Source organism: Eptatretus burgeri, chromosome 17, assembly GCF_056783735.1.
Source record: "Eptatretus burgeri isolate ZD-2024b chromosome 17, Ebu_testis_v1, whole genome shotgun sequence".
Taxonomy (NCBI): domain Eukaryota; kingdom Metazoa; phylum Chordata; class Myxini; order Myxiniformes; family Myxinidae; genus Eptatretus; species Eptatretus burgeri.
In genome coordinates this window covers 10826232-10844576 of record NC_140977.1, presented here as the reverse complement: position 1 = coordinate 10844576, position 18345 = coordinate 10826232, and the positions used below count along the sequence as shown (strand labels likewise).

General features: G+C 48.0%; 2 protein-coding genes across 5 annotated transcripts in view; both read left to right on the top strand.

The window, feature by feature from the left end:
* Window positions 1–8970, top strand: part of LOC147009300 (uncharacterized) — a 38228-nt gene extending 29258 nt beyond the window's left edge. For 3 of the 4 annotated variants that reach the window (XM_085861920.1, XM_085861919.1, XM_085861918.1), the window contains exon 2: window positions 5534–8970. In XM_085861920.1, coding sequence (XP_085718046.1) covers window positions 5995–7167 — 1173 coding nt within the window. In that variant the 5' untranslated portion in view covers window positions 5534–5994 and the 3' untranslated portion in view covers window positions 7168–8970. The remainder of the gene's footprint in view (window positions 1–5533) is intronic. The other variant, XR_015052834.1, reaches the window with a different exon arrangement.
* LOC147009299 (uncharacterized) lies at window positions 7812–12999 on the top strand. The gene is made up of 3 exons (XM_085863043.1): window positions 7812–7899; window positions 9798–9866; window positions 10356–12999. The coding sequence occupies exons 1-3, from the start codon at window positions 7812–7814 to the stop codon at window positions 11441–11443; spliced, it is 1245 nt and encodes a 414-aa protein (XP_085719169.1). The 3' UTR covers window positions 11444–12999.
* Window positions 13000–18345: the final 5346 nt, after the last annotated feature.

The window sequence follows — 18345 nt, the reverse complement described above, 5'->3', positions numbered from 1 at the left end:
AAAAAGGGCTAACTGCATACGTTATAACGAGATTGAACACTTTGTGCTACCCGGTTCGTAACTCGTCAGTCCCGCCCTGTCCCGAAGCAAGGCTGCATTTGTAGCACTATTAAATAATCTTTTCTCTGGAACCACTTATCCTATTGAAGGGAAACTTTGCAATTCTCATTTAAGTCTCATGTTGTATCAAAGGCGGATGTCTGGGTACCCGGTCATCACTGCCAGCAGTTATAAAGTGGCAGTTCTAGTTATTATTAATATTACGAAATCAGTGATTCCAGGTAAAATGGAATGGAAGGGACTTACCATCACAGATACTATAACTGAGCTTTGAAAAACCAAAATGTAAAGCGAAATCTGACTTTCGGACATCCCTCTGATTTCTCAGGGAATCTGATGAGAATTTGATGAGAATGTCATCAGATCCCAAGAGTAATGCTTAACCCTTTGAACCCTGAGCTACTTGGGCCTTCGGCTCCCCCACCCTGGACTCTCTGGAGAAAAATCCTGCCGCTTGGGTATCTGGAGGTTTGAATAGCGGCTGGTAAAATGGCCGCTCGGGTTCAAAGGGTTAAGAGACTCTTTTTATCCTGATTGGAATCCAAAAGCTGTCATGCAGGAATGGAAACAGAGTCCAATAAGAAGCGTTTGCTTCCCACTTGTCCGGATCCGAGTTTGATTACTGCCGAGGTCCAATTTGATTTTTTCCGTTTTAAAACTGCCATTCTGCATGGGTTACAGCAAGACAAGTTGAGACACAGAGTAAACCAATTTGCAAAGTTGAGAAGCAGATGAACAAGGAAGGATGTTAGATCATGTCAAATTATCAGGAAATGTACAGCAAGGCTGTCCTGACCTTTTTCTTGAGGTTACATCCGATGCTGAGCTAGCAGAAAGAACTTGTCTCTGGTGGTTTGACCAAGATGGAAATCGACCTGGAGGCTTGTAATTAAAAAGTTAGACAACGGATCGGATTTGAGGTCAGCAACGATGATCGATTCCATTTCCTAGAACTTGATTGGCAGAAAGCTGACAAGTGTGGAGTTCAGAGGATCATTCTTGGCACTAATATTATGAATATGGCTGACATTGACAACCTTCTGTAAAGAGGTGAGGAAACGTTCTGAGAAAAATCTATAGAGGAAACTTGAGAATTTCCCAAAAAGACACCGTTCAAATAGTCTGTCTTGCCATGAGCTGTGTCTACCACGACTCGATCTCCATCCCTGATGAGCAAAGGGATATGGAAGATGAGCACGTTCCTGAGCATTTGCCACAAGTATTTCGGGGAGAGAGCAAACTCTTACATCTGCTCTCTGTTGAATCTTTTGTTAAGATCTAGCTCTCAAGGACGGACAGAAGCTGGTCCGTGACACAAGGTTGCCGTCCGTTGGGTTGACTTTGCAGGGAGACATTGTCTGTAGGTTGGCAGTAATTACATCTGGTACCAGGGAGTGGAAGACGAGCAGGACGGATGAAACGGGAAGGAATAGTTAATTGGTGTAAGAGAGTGGGTAGGTCATTGTAGACGAGTTTCTGTGAGTCGTCAATAACTGCAGTAGATGAGAACCCAGAGCAGTCCTTGAGATGAGAGGTGACTTCAACCTGAGCTAATTGTTAAGCTGCAACAATCGGCACCTGCTTTGGGTTGTTCTCTCAAAACGGTTGAAGCTATAAACTGTCATGCTGGTTGGTGTTCCACAGGCTTAGTTTGTGGATGTTAAAGATCACACGGTGTCCTCCGGAAAGAGTCTGTGAGCTATCGCCGGCACCCCAAACAAATTAAAAATTCCTGCCCTGATTACCACTGGGAAGGCAACGGCAAACCACCAGTTGTAACCCTTGCCGTGAGGCTGCTGTGGCAGCACTGAGTCCGCCTTTAAGCAGAATACCAGAATTTGTTTTTGATTTAGGTCAAAGGTCACAACCTAAGGTCAAAAAGATTGAGCTATGTAAGTGTAAAATGGTGAGCTTCCGTACCCCTAAGTCAGTGGGCCTTTTCTAACGAAATCTGACATGTCAGTTGGGAGTCCACCCGGAAATAAAGTTAAATTGTGGTGGATATGTCAAAGGTCAAGGTCAAAGTTCAGCAAAATGCATCAATAAAAAAGCATAACTGAAAAACCACCAATAATCTGGATGAAAACCTCCACCAATTTTTGACCTTAAGCTGTGACTTTGACCTTTCACCTGTTGCGAGAACTGGTGTAACACCAATGTCATTATGTATGCATTTCTGTATATGTCTCTCTTTATCTGGTTTTAACCAAAATATCTCAGAAAGAAAGTATTAACAACAGTATCCAGTAATACAGAGCCGGGGGGTTTCCGCTGTAATTTGCACCTCTCCATTAATCATTATTATCACGAGCAGAGACCCGCGGAACATTCACGCAATGTAGAATGTGATTTCAAGTCCTCAACTCTCCCCCCTCCCCCTCAGAAACCCGTCATCAACCCCCCTCCCAAACCCCAAGCTTTCAACTTACCCCTCGGCCACCACAACTCCTCAACTCCCCCCACCCCCCCCCAAAAAAAAGCCTCAACCTCCGCTCAAAACTCTGTCCTATCTTTGCTCTCAACTTCCCCTGCAAACCTGAATGCATCACTTCCCTCCCGGCTTCAAACCTTCAAACCGCCTCCCCACCCGTCATGGTCACCTGTACAACTCACAATCCCGCAGGATATGCGGAAAAGATATGTGACCATGAGCAAGTTAATTGTGCTAATAAATGACCCGAAACCAATTACCTTCTTCCTGATGCATATATACTATACACACATCGTTAAAAGTAAACAATGACCTCGGACAAAGACCTTTATAATGACATGGGTTTAAGTTCTGCTTGAAAGAATGCCACAATGTTATTTTGGTGGTGCATAAGGCAACAGACTGCTGCCTCATTGACTGCGGCCTATCTTTACAAGGCCCGTGACACCTACTGGCATCCTTTTAACTGTCGCTTTTGTCATTTTACACCGAAGGGAAAACTTATCGGGAGGGCATGGCAATTGTGAACACGTGACCTCCGAATATATCTGGCTTCGCATAGCAGTAAGCAACAACATGGCGGCCATATGATTTTTCATCAAGTTGATATTTTGTGGGTGGAGTCAGGCTCAGGCTATCTGTCCAACCAATGGGTGGAACGAATGTTACGGACAGACACACACACGGACAAACGAGGTTATACATAGATTATTGTTGTAAAACATTCGTAAATCAAATAAATCGGTTCCTTTATAAATGTGATGTGTCAGTACTAAAGTTCTTCAGGTTAATTTGGTTATTATAAACTGAACTGCGCAGAGTGAAGTAAATGGACAATTTGATGTGGATGTGGCACGGACAGGACAGGTCAAGTGCTCTTTTACTGTAACATGTTTTTGTACTCTTCTATGTTCCAGTTATTCTTAATGAAATGTGCTTTTCTTTCACAGCTTGCTTTCTATTCCTCAATCTGGATTTGTCCTCCTCTTAAGTGGCACCTTTTCCACATCACCGTCCACAACCTTGATCTTTTCTACCCCCGTTAATCCACCCCAAACCCACTTTCAAATTCCCTGCTTTCCTTCCTGAAAGTCCCTGTAATGTCCATCTTGTATTCGCCGTGTTCCCCTCCCCATCCCTCTCCCTTCCACAGATCTCCTAATGTCTCTGTTCCCCACTGTCTTGTGCTTCCCTCTCCCACTCGTCTTGTTACATGTTCTGTGTGTTAGCTCTTATATGAGCCTCGACATTTTACACACACACAAAAAAAATCACTTACCCACTTCTCCACTTCCTTTCTTAAATAGATATACAGTGCCTTCAGAAAGTATTTTCACACCCCTTGACTTTTGTCACATTTTGTTGTGTTACAGCCTGAATTTAAAATGGGCTGAATTAATCATGTTTGTCACTGATCTACATAAAATACCCCATAAAATGACAAATGGAAAAAAATATTTTGAGAATTTTTTTGTTAATTAATTAAAAATGAAAATCTGAAATGTTTTGACTCAATAAATATTCAACCCCTTTGCTATGACACTCCAAATTGAGCTCAGGTGCATCCAATTTCCTTTGATCATCCTTGAGATGTCTCTACAACTTGATTGAAGTCCACCTGTGGCCAATTCAAATGGTTGGACATGATTTAGAAAGAAACACACCTTTATATAAAAGGTCCCACAGTTGACATGAAAAGGACATGTCAGAGCAGTGAGGAGGCATAGATCTGGGGAAGAGTATAAAACATTTTCTAGAATGTTGAATGTTCCCAAGAGCACAGCGAGTTCCATCATTAGGAAATGGAAAGAATATGGAACAACCCAGACTCTTCCTAGAGCTGGCCGTCCGACCAAACTGAGCATCGGGGCGAGAAGGACCTTGGTCAGGGAGGTCATCAAGAACCCAATGACCACTCTGATAGAACTACAGAGTTCTTTGGCTGAGATGGGAGAACCTGCAGGAAGGACAACAATCTCTGCAGTGCTTCACAAATCTAGGCTTCATGGAAGAGTTGCCAGACGGAAGCCACTTCTGAGAAAAAGACACATGACAGCATGCATGGAGTTTGCAAAATGGCACGTGAAAGACTCTGAGAGCATGAGGCAAAATATTCTGTGGTCTTATGAGACGAAAATTGAACAATTTGGCCTGAATGCAAAATGCTACGTCTGGTGGAAACTGAGCACAACTCATCGCTCATCTAACACCATCTATACTGTGATGAATGGTGGTGGCAGCATTATGCTATGGGGATGTTTTTCAAGGGGCAGGGATTGGGAGACTTAAGGATAGAGGGAACAATGAATGGAGCCAAATACAGGCAAATCCTTGAGAACCTGCTTCAGAGTGCAAACACTTTTGACTGCGGTGAAGATTTACATTCCAACAGGACAATGAGCCCAAGCATACAGCCATAGCAACACTGCAATGGCTTCAGAACAAGAACGAGAAAGTTCTTGATTGGCCCAGCAAAAGCCCAGACTCGAATCCCATTGAGAATCAGTGGAAAGACTTGAAGATTGCTGTTCACCGATGCTCCCCATCCAACTTGACAGAAACTGAGCAAATGTACAAGGAATAATTGGGGGAAAATCCCCAAATCCAGATTTGCAAAGCAGATACAGACATACCCATGAAGACTTGAAGCTGTAATCACTGCCAAAGACACTTCGACAAAGTGTTGACTCAGGGGCTTGAATACTTGTGGAAATTAAATATCACAGATTTTCATTTTCAATAACTTTGTAAAAATTTCTAAAAACAAGTTTTCACTTTATCATTACGGGGTATTTTGTGGAGATCGGTGACCAAAAAAATTTAATTTAATTCATTTAAAATTCAGGCTGTAACGCAACAAAATGTGAAAAAGTCAAGGGGTGTGAACACTTTCTGAAGGCACTGTACCTCCCTTTCCCTCACCATCAATATTATTTTTACAAATGCATAGCGAATTTGAAGGTACGAGTAAGAAGATGATGTATAACATTCTAACCTTTTACTTGTGCCTTTCTTTTCTCCCCACCCCACGACTGAACACAGGGCCGTCCTCTCGCTTTTCACCAAGCTTATTGTCAGGCCGATCATGGCCTGGGTCTTGGTGCAATGCCACACCCCATCGGCCACTGACTGCTCTCCATTCATCACCACTCTCTGCTGTGCGTCTGTTCTCCCCATCGCTCACCAACTCCTCGAATCCACACCACCAGGCAAGCAACTTCCAACACAGAAAGCAAACACCCTTCAACTCTGTTTCTTCGTCATTGTCAATAAACGGCCCTCATCGGGTATCCAAGACAGAGGTGCCATTCTCAGCGACCTTATCTCCCTGCTTGTCAAGAGACTTTCTGCCACAATCTAACTTCAATCGGCGGGTTTCTCCAAAAGAGCTTTGTATACCTCCCTTCCCAAGAAGCCGTGCTTCGTCTAACCTGACTTACACCCTTCTGACGTCTGCTACTGTTCGATCAGGTAACGACAACCTCAACTGGTTGCAAAAAACGATGGCTTCAACGATCTGTGAGAGTCCTCAACCAACGCGCTCATCGTTGAAGCGCTCTACCACAGCAGGGAGCCCGAAGAAGGCAGTTTCATTTGACCCAAGTCACAACCAAATATTCTACATCAATGATTGCACTGAAAAACAATCCTCTTCCACAAAACTCCCCGGCGATATTGATGATGAGCCCCTTGGGTCAATTGAGGGGCACATTGTTGAAACGGAAATGTCTTGGAAGATACCAGAAGAATCGGAGCCTTCCCCTTCGTCTCAGGTTCTCCCAGCTGAGAGTAACGTCCCAGAGGATTTTGTGGAACGTCAGACCTTCCATGGATGGTTGAGATCTCCTGAGAGATATGGTTGTGATTCTCCAAAAGATGCTGGCGATATTTCAGGACGACCAGCGCAAGGAGCCTCGGAGAAAGAAACTTCAGGAATCACGGATTATGTTGTGCCGAATGAATCTGAAACCGGCCAAAATGTCGTCACTCCTGAAAATCAAGACGTTCCGAGTGATGTTGACGAAACCACTGACCTGCAGAACATACGTGAATGGGCTTTTCAAGCTGAAACGAATGAAAAAGACACGATAAATGTTCTGGAGGGAACTGACCAGACTGCGTGTAGTGTTGTGACAGGTCTGGGAAGCGAAGAGCATTCTCAAAGTCTCCATAACGTCACCAAAGAACAGGATCGGCAGCAACCACCAGCCGTGTCACGTGGAGGAGCATCGATTCCAACTCCCATGCGCCCTGCATCTACTCAGCTGAGTCACACCATGCCAATGGCTGTTGAGCGCACCTCAGGAAATCGACTGCGAATGAGACACGGAACAGATCCTGGCTTTCTTTCCTACTCAAAACTACCCAGGTCGGAACCATTCACGCGTAGCTCACAGATCGGCCTCTCGCCACCACACATCCCTATCGGCCAGCCTCTTGGCCTATTCTACATGCCGTTGCCAACAATCCATCGGCTGCCATCAGCATTCGGCTCTCCAATGGCAACCCTCACCTGTCCCATCATGCCTCGGCCGGCCTGGCACAACTCGCCTCAAGTATCGCTTCACCGCCCAGCTGGCTACAGTCCATTCGCTAGCTTCGGAGGCCACTTTCCCATCAGGCCGACGGTCGCATCGCCTCTGACGGGTGGAGCGTTCTACCCCAGATTTATGTGAAAACGTCCACAAACACCAATTGAGAAGACGTTTGTTTCCAAGGTTACTGAGCAAGGTTGTGTCTTTGATTTTGTCCTTCTTGATGGGTCATTAACATTCGGTAAGGATACAAGAATAACGTTTAAAGTAGCACGTCTCGTTAAAAAAAAATAATAATAATAAATCTTTGAGGACAGTTTGTCTAGGAATGAAGAACACTTGATATTATGATGATTATGATAATGGTATATCGCTTTGCTTTTCTATTTATACTTTTAAGAATGTAAGAATTTAAAGGTAAGGAGAGAGTTGGAGGGACAGGCGTGGAGAAGATGACGAATTTGATATTCTTGGTGACAAGATTGAAAGTAATGTGTTGGTTATGTTAGCACTTTATCCTATTTACTCTCAGGGGATAACAACAGTTTCCAGGCTTTAGGAAGCCAAGCTGGCGTGTCTTTTATGCCTTGACGACTAATTGAACCCGACAGGTAACCGGGCATGTTGAATTGCAGACCTTATACCCGACAGGTAACCGGGCATGTTGAATTGCAAACTTTATCCGTTTGGGCACGATTATTGATGGCACTTGAAAGACCCCATGGTTGGAGGTGTAAAATGGCAGAGCCGCAAATCGGATGGTTTTGCATCTCCGATTCGGACGTATGAGGCGGAAAAACTTCTTTTTGGGAACACTCGAGGACCTACAGCTCAGGAGTTACGATTCCTCAACGGGACCAGATTTCTGGAGACGTAAGTTGGTTCACGTGATAGTTTTAGAGATTTTTGTTTGTATTTTTAATTGAACTGTCTTGTCATGTCGTGCCATCTTTTCTGCGACATTTGACTGGAAGGAGGAACAACGGATGCCGCCGCAGTGTCTCAACGAGGACCCACAAGACGACTTCTTGGCGTCCACCGTGAAGATGCATCGTCCCCTGGAGTTTGAATGAAACTGATCTGGTCGATCTGAAGTTGAGCGTTAATTCTCTGCATAAGTCACCAAAATACCAATAAGGTTTTGTGCAACTTGCAATACGATTAACTAATCGGATAGTTTTACTCGATTAACAAACCAATCACTTTACTTATTGTGGAGGAGTAAACTGGCCTGCATTGGGACATCCCTTCTTGCAGCTGATCTTGACCGACGATACAATTGTAAGTGTAGGTTGCCCCTTCGTATTCGAAGAAAGAAACGCGCGAACGTGCGAACCACCCGGTCAATTACATGAAAGTGCAGAAACTGCTGCCCAGACCGCAACCACACACAAAGATAGCAAGCGGTGTAACCTGGTGTTGAGCAACCTCCAAGTAGACTTGCTACCTGCGGTCCAGGTAGAAATTTGTAATTTGTTCATGGTACTGGTGACAGCTCACCAACTCTATAAAAAGGACACCATGGGATCTTTGACGTCCGCCAACTAATGCCGGCTGCCAGGACGCCTGTTTAATGTCCGTCCGAGGGACGACACACATATTCATGAATCACCCTGCCTGTGAAACACCTGGATGACAGTTTATGGCTGGGTCGGGATTTCAACCGAGGCAAAATAGCTCAGAGGTAACCAATGATGACAAGTCCCAATGTGTTGGCCCTGAGTTAATCAAAACAAATTCTTTTAACTGTTGTGTTGCTACTTGACATCATTTACCAGACATACCTACCCGATGGCACGTCCCATAGCATCCCAGTTTCTCCTACTTCATTGTAATGGTTACCTTTACTGTTTACCAATTAACTATGTTACAGTATGCACCTTTATCAAGGTAAATAAAAGTTTGCATGATTATTATTTTAGTAAAGCTGTGCTTTAAAAATGATGGCCTTTGAACCTCTTAATGTGCAATTTAAAATGTATTCGCTTCGCCGTTGTAATACGAGGCAAACCTGACAAAGTGTTTACAGGTGCATTGGGACGTGCCCTCGAGCAGCAATTATTGGTCAATGACATTGAGTGCCGATACATTAACACTGACGTCACAACACCATAAGGTCCTATACGTTGGCACTTCTTACCGTTTTGCGGTAAGACAGGAGGATGTTGTGAAGGTAGTGCGCTTACCTTTGAGTTGTCTGGTCTGCTTTCGATTCTCGACCCGACTATAATCCACAGGATTGGTGACCCCCAGTCGAGGTGTTGCGTCACAAAGTTGTTGGGTTCGGGTTCGGGTTCGGGTTAGGGTTAGGGTTAGGGTTAGTGTGCCAAAGTATATCAATCTGGCGACCCTGGAAGTTCCGTAGCTGGCGACAATGGAATTACCGTAGCTGACGACCCTGTACGTTCAAGGTTTCTTGATGTCTTTCCTAATGAGTTGGCGAGTTATCACCTGCACCCGAAACAAATTCAAAATTCCCACCCAAGCCTACAGGGGGCACTGCATCAGCTGTGCAGGTGGCTGTTGCAAGAATGATATGTACCCGAGCAAAAATAAACACGCCTTTTCATAAGATGTTGGAACTTGATATGATTGACCAAGAACATCTGCTCGAGACATTATAGTTAGAAATGTATATCAGTATTGGACATATTTATGGAAACGGAGGAAAAATTGGCCACAAAAGGAAAATTGCACATGATAGAATCACATGTCGCGTTCATGTGTTGGAAGTGTTGTCATGTGTTGTGAACATGTCGCGTTCTCCATAGGGCATTCATGTGTTGATTTAGTCATGCAAGCAATCAGGAAGTGCCTCACCTACAGCAGCACTATAAAAGGTACAGGTGGTGATATCATTGTTGTGTGGTGGATTCCAGATTTTTCTGCGGACAAGTCGATACTTTTTCCCCCTGGAAGTCAGGGCTTCGACTCGTACTCAGAATCGACTTGTGTATGGTTTAAAACTGTGCTGATGTAATGATTCTGTAACTTGTAAATACTGTACCTCTACATGATAATAAGCATGTCGCAAAAACTATTTACATCCCTAATTTATCCCAAAAGTCGTCCCACAAAGTAAATCGGGAAATATGCACAAAACAGCTCATAAATATTCATGACCATGGAAGTGCCGTAGCTAGGGACATTGGAAGTGCCGTAGCTGGCGACCCGAAAAGTGTCGTGGCTGGGACCCTGGAAGTGCCGTAGCTGGCGACCCGGGAAGTGCCGTGACTGGCGAACCTGGAGGTGCCGTAGCTGGCGACCCTGGAAGTGCCGTAGCTAGCGACCCTGGAAATGCCGTAGCTGAGGACCTGGAAATTCCGTAGCTGGCGACCCTGGAATTACCGTAGCTGGCGACCCTGGAAGTGCCGAAGCTGGCGGCTATGGAATTACTGTAGCTGGCGACCCTGGAAGTGCCAAAGCTGCCGACCCTGGAAGTGCCGCAACTGCCGGCCCTGGAAGTGCCGCAGCTGCCGACCCTAGAAGTGCCGCAGCTGCCGACCCTGGAAGTGCCGCAGCTGCCGACCCTGGAAGTGCCGCAGCTGCCGACCCTGGAAGTGCCATAGCTGGCGACCCTGGAATTACCGTAGCTGGCGACCCTGGAAGTGCCGAAGCTGGCGGCCCTGGAATTACCGTAGCTGGCGACCCTGGAAGTGCCAAAGCTGGCGGCCCTGGATGTGCCACAGCTGCCGACCCTGGAAGTGCCGCAACTGCCGGCCCTGGAAGTGCCGCAGCTGCCGACCCTAGAAGTGCCGCAGCTGCCGACCCTGGAAGTGCCGCAGCTGCCGACCCTGGAAGTGCCGTAGCTGGCGACCCTGGAAGTGCCGAAGCTGGCGGCCCTGGAATTACCGTAGCTGGCGACCCTGGAAGTGCCAAAGCTGGCGGCCCTGGAAGTGCCACAGCTGCCGACCCTGGAAGTGCCGCAACTGCCGGCCCTGGAAGTGCCACAGCTGCCGACCCTGGAAGTGCCGTAGCTGGCGACCCTGGAATTACCGTAGCTGGCGACCCTGGAAGTGCCGAAGCTGGCGGCCCTGGAATTACCGTAGCTGGCGACCCTGGAAGTGCCAAAGCTGGCGGCCCTGGAAGTGCCACAGCTGCCGACCCTGGAAGTGCCGCAACTGCCGGCCCTGGAAGTGCCGCAGCTGCCGACCCTAGAAGTGCCGCAGCTGCCGACCCTGTAAGTGCAGCAGCGCCCGGCCCTGGAAGTGCCGCAGCTGCCGACCCTGGAAGTGCCGCAGCCGCCGACCCTGGAAGTGCCGCAGCCGCCGACCCTGGAAGTGCCGCAGCCGCCGACCCTGGAAGTGCCGCAGCCGCCGACCCTGGAAGTGCCGCAGCCGCCGAACCTGGAAGTGCCGCAGACCCTGGAAATGCCACAGCCACCGACCCTGGAAGTGCCGCAGCCGCCGACCCTTGAAGTGCCGCAGCCGCTGACCCTGGAAGTGCAGCAGCCGGCGACCCTGGAAGTGCCGCAGCCGGTGACCCTGGAAGTGCCGCAGCCGCCGACCCTTGAAGTGCCGCAGCCGCTGACCCTGGAAGTGCAGCAGCCGGCGACCCTGGAAGTGCCGCAACCGGCGACCCTGGAATTGCGGCAGCCGGCGACCCTGGAAGTGCCGTTGCCAGCGATGCATTGAGTGTCACGGAGGAATTGGTCTATATTGTTCTGACTGACAGTTTTGCTGATTACCGTAGTTGATTTTTCTTCATCTTATACTCTAAATCGACTTCTTCATGAATGAAGGAAAGAAAAATGGGAAAATTAGCCAATTCGACTTATTCCACATCGACTTTATGTCAAAAAATATGGTACTTTGGCACCAGCGACGGAAATATCAATTGACAAGTGTATTGAAATCAGTCTTACCTCACGAACGATACTCGATACGGCAGATTGAATCCAGATTCCAGGTTTCATCAGGAGCTGTGTACAAAACTCTGATTAGGATCTTTAATCTGGAACTGTTGGGAATGGAAGCGATTGAGGAAGAAAACACGAACTCTCTGAAAGTGATGATAAGAATCTCAGGGTATGTTCTCTCTGTGATAAACAATTATCTCGTGTGGATCTTGCAAATGATCTCGCTGAAAGTTTGGGTGTTCACGTTTCATCTGGAACAAGAAGACACAGATCCTTGAAAAGTGGTCTCGATGGATGGGGAGCTTCCAAAAACCTGTTTCCTCTCCCCATGCATTTCTTCTCCCCGGCAAAGGTTTTCGGGAGCTCCCCATCCATCGAGACCACTTTTCAAGGATCTGTGTCTTATTGTTCCAGTTGTACACAGCTCCTGCTGAAACCTGGAATCTGGATTAAATCTGCCACATTGAGTATCGTTCGCGAGGTAAGACTGATTTCAATACACTTGTCATGTGATATTGTTGTGGGCGGGGCTCGGTGGCAATAAACTACCACCAGGTGGAGCAGTGGAGTTGTCTCCCACCGAACACCCGGAATTTAGGTCATGACTCTCGGACAACTCCGAAAGGTCACGGGTCACTTAGAGGACCGTGGTCACCAATATTTCGACGGCGTGAGGTAGGGTCCACTTGTCCAATTCCAATTTACCTAAGTACCCACGCCATCTAACTACAGGGGAAACCACACCCTCGGCCGACTTTGTCCGAATCGAGTCGCTATCACCGACTCGGATCCGGCGTAACCGAGCGAAAGTTACCAAAGCCGCGCCGGACAAAATGACAACTTTCCGGCCCGAACGGCCTTACTATTTCTCAATACGCACCTTGCTAGGCCAATGAAAGAAAACACGAACAACGAACTGGAACATTTAACAGGGGTTTATTTTTAACAATAATCGGGGAGGGGGAGCACAAAAAGAGCAGAGTTATCACGAATAAAAGAAATGCAAACCATGTACAATGAAAAACACTTAACAATTTCTACTTATACAGACTAGCGCCACACACGCGCACACACACACACACACACACACACACACACACACACACACACACGCACACGCACACGCACACACACACACACACACACACACACGCACACGCACACGCACACACACACACACACACACACACACACATACACACACACACCCAAAGAAATGGTGGCCGTGGCCTGTATTTGCACCAGCCCGCCTCGTGTGGTCTGCTCGAGCTTGTCCGGTGGCGGGACTTGAACCCACCGCCAACAACACAGCACCAAGCACTGGGGACAAAGAACGGCGCCACGGATGCCAGCCAGCATGGGCACGGACCGGATGAGAACACCAGCAGCTTCCTCTCTTTCTCCTTTACGAAGGGGCGAACCTCGCTTGCTTTGGACGAGGTGAACCTTGCTTGCTTTGGACAAGGCGCACCTTGTTTGCTTTCGACGAGGCGAACCTTGCTTGCTTTCGACGAGGCGAACCTTGCTTGCTTTGGACGAGGCAAACCTTGCTTGCTTTGGACGAGGCGAACCTTGCTTGCTTTGGACGAGGCGAACCTTGCTTGCTTTCGACGAGGCGAACCTTGCTTGCTTTCAATGAGGCGAACCTTGCTTGCTTTCGACGATGTGAACCTTGCTTGCTTTGGACGAGGCGAACCTTGCTTGCTTTGGACGAGGCGAACCTTGCTTGCTTTGGACGAGGCGAACCTTGCTTGCTTTGGACGAGGCGAACCTTGCTTGCTTTGGACGAGGCGAACCTTGCTTGCTTTGGACGAGGCGAACCTTGCTTGCTTTGGACGAGGCGAACCTTGCTTGCTTTGGACGAGGCGAACCTTGCTTGTTTTCGACGAGGCGAACCTTGCTTGCTTTGGACGAGGCGAACCTTGCTTGCTTTCGACGAGGCGAACCTTGCTTGCTTTCGACGAGGCGAACCTTGCTTGCTTTCGACGAGGCGAACCTTGCTTGTTTTCGACGAGGCGAACCTTGCTTGCTTTGGACGAGGCGAACCTTGCTTGCTTTGGACGAGGCGAACCTTGCTTGTTTTCGACGAGGCGAACCTTGCTTGCTTTCCACGAGGCGAACCTTGCTTGCTTTGGACGAGGCGAACCTTGCTTGCTTTGGACGAGGCGAACCTTGCTTGCTTTGGACGAGGCGAACCTTGCTTGCTTTGGACGAGGCGGACCTTGCTTGTTTTCAATGAGGCGAACCTTGCTTGCTTTGGACGAGGCGAACCTTGCTTGCTTTGGACGAGGCGAACCTTGCTTGCTTTGGACGAGGCGGACCTTGCTTGTTTTCAATGAGGCGAACCTTGCTTGCTTTGGACGAGGCGAACCTTGCTTGCTTTGGACGAGGCGAACCTTGCTTGCTTTGGACGAGGCGGACCTTGCTTGTTTTCAATGAGGCGAACCTTGCTTGCTTTCGACGAGGCGAACCTTGCTTGCTTTCGACGAGGTGAACCTTGCTTGCTTTCAACGAGGTGAACCTTGCTTGCTTTCTCTCCACGGCTCGCCACTTCCTCTTATCCTCCCCCACCCCGCGGGTCGAGGGCCCCGCTCTGAGGGACTCGCCTCCGGATTAGACGAGGGGTTGTCGGACGACTCTTGACCGCCCTTCATTGGTCGAGCTGAACACTCCATCCGGCTGGGCGGGACCGCCCCTGAGGTGGTCAGCCCCCCTGATTGGCTGGGGCGTGCGTGCGATGCTCGCCCTTCACTCATTGGCTGGAGGAAACGCTCTATGCCCCTCCTTGGAGCGGAGCCTCGATCTGAAGCGACGGAGGCTCCGCCCACACCCTCAGCCAAAAACACGTGGGCAATGGCGACCGGGTTGAGTGCGAGACGGTGTCGCTGTTGTTGTTGTTGTTGTAGATGTAAAAAAACCTAACTAAAAAATAATTCACAGCGCACACACAAAATTCCCATTAGATAGAAGGAGGGATTCTAACTAAAAACACAAACTTATCGAAATAACTAAGCTACGGGGACTGCTGTGTGCTTGTGTGCAAAAGGCTTCCAGATTCGTAACAATATTTCCTTCCCTGGTGCCAAAGTACCATATTTTTTGACATAAAGTCGATGTAGAATAAGTCGAATTGTCTAATTTTCCCATTTTTCTTTCCTTCATTCATGAAGAATTCGATTTGGAGTACAAGACGAAGGAAAATCAACTACGGTAATCAGCAAAACTGTCAGTCAGAACAATATTGACTATAATTCCCCCGTGACACTCAATGCATTGCTGGCTACAGCACTTTCAGGGTCACCATCTACGGCACTTTCAGGGTCGCCATCTACGGCACTTTCAGGGTCACCATCTACGGCACTTTCAGGGTCGCCATCTGCATCACTTTCAGGGTCACCAGCTTCGGCACTTTCAGGATTGCCATCTACGGCACTTCCAGGGTCGCCAGCTATGGCACTTCCAGGGTCGCCAGCTTCGGCACTTCCAGGGTCACCAGCTACGGCACTTCCAGGGTCACCAGCTGCGGCAATTTCAGGGTCACCAGCTGCGGCACTTCCAGGGTCGCCAGCTATGGCACTTCCAGGGTCATCAGCTATGGCACTTCCAGGGTCACCAGCTGCGGCAATTTCAGGGTCGCCAGCTGCGGCACTTCCAGGGTCACCAGCTACGGCACTTCCAGGGTCGTCTGCTCCGGCACTTCCAGGGTCGCCGGCTCCGGCACTTCCAGGGTCGCCAGCTATGACACTTCCAGGGTCGCCAGCTTCGACACTTCCAGGGTCACCAGCTACGGCACTTCCAGGGTCACCAGCTGCGGCAATTTCAGGGTCACCAGCTTTGGCACTTCCAGGCTCGCCAGCTATGGCACTTCCAGGGTCGCCAACTACGGCACTTCCAGGCTCGCCAGCTACGGCACTTCCAGGGTCGCCAGCTATGGCACTTCCAGGGTTGCCAGCTTCGGCACTTCCAGGGTCACCAGCTATGGCACTTCCAGGGTCACCAGCTGCGGCAATTTCAGGGTCGCCAGCTGCGGCACTTCCAGGGTCGCCAGCTACGGCAATTTCAGGGTCGCCAGCTGCGGCACTTCCAGGGTCGCCAGCTTCGGCACTTCCAGGGTCACCAGCTACGGCACTTCCAGGGTCACCAGCTGCAGCAATTTCAGGGTCGCCAGCTGCGGCACTTCCAGGGTCGCCAGCTACGGCACTTCCAGGGTCACCAGCTACGGCACTTCCAGGGTTGTCTGCTCCGGCACTTCCGGGGTCGCTGGCTCCGGCACTTCCGGGGTCACCGGCTCCGGCACTTCAGGGGTCGCCGGCTCCGGCACATTCAGGGTCGCCAGTGACGTTACTTCCAGTGTCACTCGGTGCAATACCTCCAGGGTTGCTAGGTACTGTACCTTCAGGGTCGCGAGCTATGGTACTACCAGGGTCATGAACATTAATGAGCTGTTTTGTGTATATTACCTGATTTACATTGTGGGATGACCTTTGGGATAAATTAGGAATGTTAATAGCTTTTTAACATGTTGGTTATCATGTGGAAGTGCAGAATTTAAAACAAGCTACAGAATCATGAGATCAACACTGTTTTAAAACAGATAAGTCGAGGTCCAGACTTCCGGGGGTAAAGTATTGAGTTATAATCCTAAAAATCCGGTATTCACCACTCCATAATGATATCGCACCACCTGTACCTTTATGGTGCTGCTGTAGGTGTGGCACTTCCTGATTGCTTACATGACCACCAATCACAGTGTATTATGTCAACATATAACTGTCCTATGGAGCATTTCGTGTTCTTACACGTGACATGCGATTCTATCATGTGCTCTTTGCATTTAATTCCCAGATTTTTTTCTGTTTCGAACATTGTGTGTCGATAAAATATCACATTCACGCACACAGGCTGGCACTATAGCCAAAAGGTGTGAACGCTCGCCTCGAAGTGGGTTGGCCTGGGTTTGATTCCCACCGCAGTTATAAACTAGAACGGGCACTCAGTAGAGTGCATACCTTCGCCAACGCTACATTTTGCCCCCCCCACCCCAGAAACCGTTGATTGTGAGGGTATTTAATCCTATACCACATCTGCCATCTCATATGTGTTATCACGGCTTAAAAACATTAAATTTCCTGCTGTTTGACACTGATTCAAGTACATTGTACAATTTCTGTATGAACTCCCTGACCTTTTTGGGTGTCGGTGTCAAGTCAATCTGATGACAACTGGTCACATTATAATAAATCAAATATTACACATCACAGGATAAGGAATTGAATTCTAAACATTTTGAATCTACTTACATGCAAATTGTATAATAATTGACCGCGTTATGATAATAAAGGTCGTTGACCCCCCGACCTTTGACCCAAACCGCTAACAATGGTAATGACGTCATTGTGTTATATCGTATATCACAAGATTGGGCATTGAATTCTGAACATTTTGGCATTGGTTGCATGCAAACTGGATACAAATTGACCGCGCTATGGTAAAAAGACGATTTTGACCTTTTCATGACCTTGACCTTGACTTTTGACCCGATCGCTCCCAAAATCTAATCATATGGTCCTCGGATAATAACCAATCATCCCACCAAATTTGCTGCAATTCAGTTCAATACTTTTGGAGTTATGCGAATAACAAACAAACAAACAAACAAACAAACAAACAAACACACATATTCACAAATAAATAAATAAATACACAGCGATCAAAACATAACCTTCGCAACAAAGTTTGCGAAGGTAAACAGGCACCCTGGTATTCGCGTCTGTGTGTGCACCGACCATTAGAACGACGTGAAATCGGACCTGTTGCCGGCTGTGGATGCTAAATATCCCACGGTGTCTTCTGCGAAGCGTCGGCAAGTTATCGCCGGTCCCGTCCAAATTACAAACCGCTTCTTTCGTCGAATATCAAGCCGAGCCAGCCAGTTCGTGAAAGACATGGGCCAAAATAAACGTTCCCGAACCGACCCCAGAAAGAGTTGGGAACTATCTGAGTAGGAGTAGTCGTAGATGATGACACATCCATACAAAATGTGGATGAAAGAAGAGCTGCAGACAGAGAACAGGGTGATCCTAAGGAAGGGCCAATTAGATGGAAGGAGTGATTTTGGAGGAGAAGAAATTCCAATTTTCCTTTTCATTCCCAAGCACAGTCAAGTCAGGAGTTTAGCTCCGATGTTGGCGCATAATGTCGTCCTCTTTAAAAGGGAACATAAAATGGTATGATGATTATATCGACGTCATGTTGTAGTATTCTGGAATCTTCTCTCCCTTCCTCTCTCTGTCCCTCTCTCTCTCTTTCTCTCCATCTGTGTGGTTTCCAGGCTTGTTGAGGAACCTTTGTGCGGATTACATGAAATACATCTGAACACTTAATCGGGTCTCGCATTGATTTTTTCATGTCAGGAGAACTACCTGCAACTCGCTTTAATAATTATGATGCAAGATATATAT

Coding starts and splice junctions, on each gene's coding strand:
- LOC147009299 (XM_085863043.1), top strand. CDS start 7,812: ATGAGGCGGAAAAACTTCTTTTTGGGAACACTCGAGGACCTACAGCTC. Junction 7,900..9,797: donor GGGACCAGATTTCTGGAGAC/GTAAGTTGGTTC, acceptor CGTTCTCCATAG/GGCATTCATGTGTTGATTTA. Junction 9,867..10,355: donor CTACAGCAGCACTATAAAAG/GTACAGGTGGTG, acceptor GAAATTCCGTAG/CTGGCGACCCTGGAATTACC.